This window comes from Acanthisitta chloris, unplaced genomic scaffold (assembly GCF_000695815.1).
Source record: "Acanthisitta chloris isolate BGI_N310 unplaced genomic scaffold, ASM69581v1 scaffold44421, whole genome shotgun sequence".
Taxonomy (NCBI): Eukaryota; Metazoa; Chordata; class Aves; order Passeriformes; family Acanthisittidae; genus Acanthisitta; species Acanthisitta chloris.
In genome coordinates this window covers 35,792-40,819 of record NW_008657326.1, presented here as the reverse complement: position 1 = coordinate 40,819, position 5,028 = coordinate 35,792, and the positions used below count along the sequence as shown (strand labels likewise).

Here is a 5,028-nt window from a genome sequence, read left to right as displayed (position 1 = left end):
CATCTTCCTTTGATGGTCTGAAATTTTCCCAGGCTTGCAGCACGCGATTTTGTTAGCGTCAATGAACCTTTTCTCGATGGCTTGTCTACTACAAAAAGCAGTGCCAGAACTGAGCTCCTGTGCTAACATGCCCATCTGAAGCAAGAATGCAGTCCAGATGCCCAAAATATTAGGGTCAGCGCTGCATCTGGATTCCCCTAGAGCTAGAGGAGGCGACGCGGCGTATTTCTGAGCGCAGAGCTTTGTGAGGAATGTGGCGCTGGTATGTCACTCCAGCGTACCAAAGCCACCTGTGTTTGATTAAGGTGCAGTCTTACTTTCAGGGCTAACTGGGTATTCGTTCAAAATCATTTTCACAAGCCTTAAGTGCCTGTTTGGGAATATGAATCTCCTGGACCTATAGCCAGATAAAAACATGCTGCCGTGGTATGACCTGGTGCGTGTGCTTGCTGTGTCCAGGTAGGCAGTGCAGAAGATGTGTCCTGTGGTTCCTGTGTATGGATCTCTTGGATGTGGGGACTGCTACATCCCCAGGGTCATGCACAACCACCAGTGTTAGGAAATTCTCTGCTGTTTTAGTGTGCAGCCATATCAGTGATGCTGAATGCAGGATGTAATTGGGGTATTCCATAACTGTCCTTTTCAGCCTGTGCCTGGTTTGAGCCTGGTTCTGCGCTCTTGGAAGTCACCAAGAGCTTTGGCACTGATTCTGCTGAAAAAGGGCTGTTAATACCATAATGGTGCAGAGCAAAACCAGTGGTTTGTAATCTTGGAGTGTTTCTTTCCAGTGATGCTTGCTTTTTTTTTTTTTCTCGTTTCAGCCAAACAAACTTGTTCACCTTGGAGCTACAAATATTGGTGATTTGAGATTTGAGCTCATCGCTCACTGTTCCTGTGCAAGCAAGGACCAGAAAAATGAATATCCAGGGGAAAGGCTTCCCCTTGGACCTCGGAGGAAGCTTCACTGAAGATGCTCCAAGGCCACCAGTTCCTGGTGAGGAGGGGGAGCTTGTGTCCACAGATCCAAGGCCAGTTAGCCATGGTTTCTACTCCAGTAAAAGTGATGTGGTTAGAAATGAGACGTCCACGGCGACACCGCGGCGCTCCGATCTGGATTTGGGGTACGAGCCCGAGGGGAGCGCGTCACCCACGCCTCCCTACCTGAAGTGGGCCGAGTCGCTGCACTCCTTGCTGGACGATCAAGATGGCATCAACCTCTTCAGGACTTTCCTGAAACAGGAGGACTGTGCGGATCTGCTGGACTTCTGGTTTGCCTGCAGCGGCTTCAGGAAGCTGGAGCCATGTGTGTCTAACGAGGAAAAAAGACTCAAGCTGGCAAAAGCCATTTACAAAAAATACATCCTTGACAACAATGGCATCGTGTCCCGGCAGATCAAACCAGCCACAAAGAGCTTCATCAAAGACTGTGTCATGAAACTGCAGATTGACCCTGACATGTTTGACCAGGCCCAAACGGAGATTCAGTGCATGATAGAAGACAATACCTACCCTTTGTTCCTTAAGTCGGATATTTATTTGGAATACACGAGGACAGGTGGGGAAAGTCCAAAAATTTATAGTGATCCGAGCTCAGGGTCTGGGACAGGTAAAGGGCTACCTGGTTATCTGCCGACTCTGAACGAGGACGAGGAGTGGAAGTGTGACCAAGAGGCCGAGCCCGAGGCCAGCAGGGACTCGGCGCCTTCCAGCAGGCTCACGCAGAAGCTGCTCCTGGAGACAGCCACGCAGCGCGCCGCCTCGGCCCGGCGCTACAGCGAGGGCAGGGAGTTCAGGTGGGTGAGCCCCGAGCAGCTGTGCGGGCACGGGGTGATGGCATGGCCTGGAGGGCTGCAGGTCTTGGGGAGCATCCCGCGCTGGGTTGGGATGGAGTTGCCAGAGTGGTTTGATGGGATTTCAAAGCTTTGTTTGGAAGTAGTCACAGGTTGTTTTGAGGGTGTCTTCGGCCGGTCTGATTGTACCAGATCATTCCTGCAGCGCGTTCCTGGAGAAACTGCTGCTGGATGTGGTCTGGAGGCAGGTAGTGGTTGGTGGGGAGTGCAGAGCTGTGGGCAGCCCTCATGCACATGCAGGCAGCTGAGCAAGCCGCTGTGCCAGGTTGGCCCTCGCCTGCACCAGGAGAAGCTTTGTGTTCAGGCACTGCAACACGGGCAGGTACAGCTGCTGGTGACACTTTGCTGCATAAATGCACCAGGAAATTGTCGTGAGCTGCAGGTAGGAGCTTGCAGGAGTTAACCTCACCTTGGCCACATTGATAGGAGTGCAGCAAGGTTCACAGTGCTCCCTGATAATGGCACTGCTTTGCATACAAGATTCCCAGCCCTGAATTCTAGCGGTGTCAAAGTCAGAATCCCCAAATCCAGTTAAAACCATTCCCTGCTGCAGCTTTTCCCTTCAGGAAAGTAATTGCTGGTTTTGTTGGTTTTTTTTAACTGGAGGGCTTGCACAGTTTTGCAGCCTGGTTTTTTTCTGGGTCCCCCACCCACTTCCAGCCAACATGGATTTTGAAACTTGCTGAGAGCTCAGTTAAAATTCCAGACAATTAACTTAGCAGGGAGCTCTCTGGGATCAATAAGCGTGTGTGTGTCTAACCCTTGCTGAATCAACAGAACCCGGCCAGAACACATTCCTACTTTCCCCCCCCCCCCCCCCTTTTTTAAATAAAATCTCCTTGTTTTAAGACCTGCTTAGGCTAAAATCTGACGCTTTGTGAAGATTGCGAAATAAAGTAGCTGAACTGTCCTCTTCAAAGCCTCTGCCTTATGAAAAGCATTTCTGTGTTTAATCTCCTTGGCCGTCCCTTTAGGCTGGCAGCTGGAAGTGCATCCCGCCCCACACAAGTTCTCGGTGCCTTTCAGCTAGAGAAGTGTTCTCGGTTTGAGTCTTGTTTTCTTACAGATTTTGAGGAGGGGATGTTGCATGTGAAACTGTGGCAGAGAGGAGAGGGGAAAAAAAGGGAATTCGTGCTGACTCCTGCTGTTTTAATCAGGAGTTGGAAAAAAAGTATCTCGGTGTCTTGGGACTTGCCTGTGGAGCTAATAAAAACCTCGAATGTGTGGTGGAGTGCGTTTCACTGAGCAGTTGGGTGCTCACCATAAATGAAGGATTAGATGAGCTGCCATTTAACTATCTTTTTGTTTAAGCAATGATGGCATTAGGATTGAAAATAACTGACTGGAGGGTCAGCTGTGTTTACTTTCCTTACTAGACCAGGTAGCAAATCCTGCATGTGACACTGCTGAAGCTCTAGCTGCAGGAAAGAAGTGTACTTTGCCCATTACCTGAACATATCTGTGCCAGATTGTAAAGCGGTTTAAGAAATGTGCTGTGAAGTTGCAGCGTTTTGGAGTGGAGTTCACTGGTCCTGGACATTTTCGTACCAGGTTGGAACAGCACAAAATAAATCTTTACCTGGGGGATGGAGGTCAGAGGAAATGTGTGGCTGTTAATTTGTCGTGTCCGACAGCCTGTCATTGTGGCTACTGACACTGTGCTGACCTGTAGGGTAGGGAGGCAAGGAAGTGTTTACCATTCTCACCAGAGCAGGAGTCACTTCTCAGCCTGGAGTAGCTGAAGATAAGGAATATATTTTGTTTTTAAAATGTGGGTATGTCAGCTCTGGTAGTGTCCAGAACGTTGCCATGGAAGATGCTGCCCAACTGCACAATCTCTGCATTTTTTTGTTCTTAAATATTAATTTATGAGGTGATTGTGCCTCTTTGTGCAAGACCTTATGGTTGAATTAACTTTCGTCCCGGATGTTGTACAGCAATACCTGTCTTGAATAAGCTGTTTTTGCGACTGTAGCATCTTTATCCTGCAGACAACTTCTTCATTTGCTTCCTCACCTGAGGACCTGTGCTGGAAGCCAGTGGAGCTGCTTGCAGCAGGAAGCACTGGCTGTGTGCAGAATTTGAAAAGCTAGAGCCCAATTTATTTTGAAAATTTCCACAAAAGTCCTTTTTTTCTGGCATACGTGTGGAAGAATTTCTCATTTCTGTGCTTTGGGGAATGTTGAAATAAGCTGTTTTGCATTATATCTCAAGGCCTGTTTAATCTTCCCAAGACTGAACTTCTATTCCTTGGCTTCCATGGAAACCCTAAATAAAGAGGAATCTAAGCAAATGCAATAGAAGTATTGCTCTGTTAGCAAATGAGCATCTTGAATTGGCTCCAAATTTTTTTTGCAGCAGCAGAAAGTTCATAAATCCTGATGCAGTAGCTCTGCTCTCAGGAGAACAAATGGAAGAAATTCCTCAAAGGGCAGAAGACAACCCGTCATTAGCGTTGGGTATTTTGGAGGTGTGCAAATGTGCAGGCATGTTTGAGAATGTCCCGAAGCCAAAAGCTTCGCCGTTACCCACTGTGTTTTTGTATGCGTCGGAAAAGGCCAATAGTCATTATAGTTAGGCTCCTGCAAATTAATTGGACATTGGTTATGGATCAGTGAACTTCAAAGAGGGTAACCCCCGAAGATCTCGGGCATTAACTCGCAGCTTCCGAAAGTGACACTAACGTGGTTGTGAGGGCGGCTAAATCGTTCATTAACCTTCTTCTGACACGCCGGGACAGCGTTCCTGGGATCTGGAGAGCAGAAATTAAACCTGTGCCTCAGAACTGCCCTGCAGACTGGTTTTCCAGCGCTCCAGGAAAACACGCGCGGCTTAGAAAGTTGGAAGTTTGGTGGCTTGGTTGTGTCTGTTGCTGGGGTGGGTTTCTTCTGCTGTCTCCTCAGCTCTGCGTCGGAAGGGACTCCACTCCGAGTCCCAAAGCGTCGGAGAGCAGCTCTCACAGCTGATGCCTTTGCTTTCTTCCCATGGTGGGAATTGAGAAGAGCATAGGGTGTTACCCGCCAGCAGCTCTGCGTTTGTCTCTCCTGAAAACCAGGCAGACTGGGAGATTTGGGTTAGTTCTACCTGGTGTTCTGGGGTTTGACCCGTTCCGTGAAGTGTCTAACATTGAAAAGGAAACCTGGACGGTGGTGATGAGAGGATACGTGGTGGTAGGTGA

The 5,028-nt window shown here is 48.7% G+C and overlaps 1 protein-coding gene across 1 annotated transcript in view; it reads left to right on the top strand.

Moving 5' to 3' along the window:
* The first annotated feature begins 720 nt into the window (after nucleotides 1-720).
* The window catches only part of LOC103811669 (axin-1-like), a 36,037-nt gene continuing 31,729 nt past the window's right edge, over nucleotides 721-5,028 (top strand). Inside the window, exon 1 of the mRNA XM_009084657.1 lies at nucleotides 721-1,793. Coding sequence (XP_009082905.1) covers nucleotides 916-1,793 — 878 coding nt within the window. The 5' untranslated portion in view covers nucleotides 721-915. The remainder of the gene's footprint in view (nucleotides 1,794-5,028) is intronic.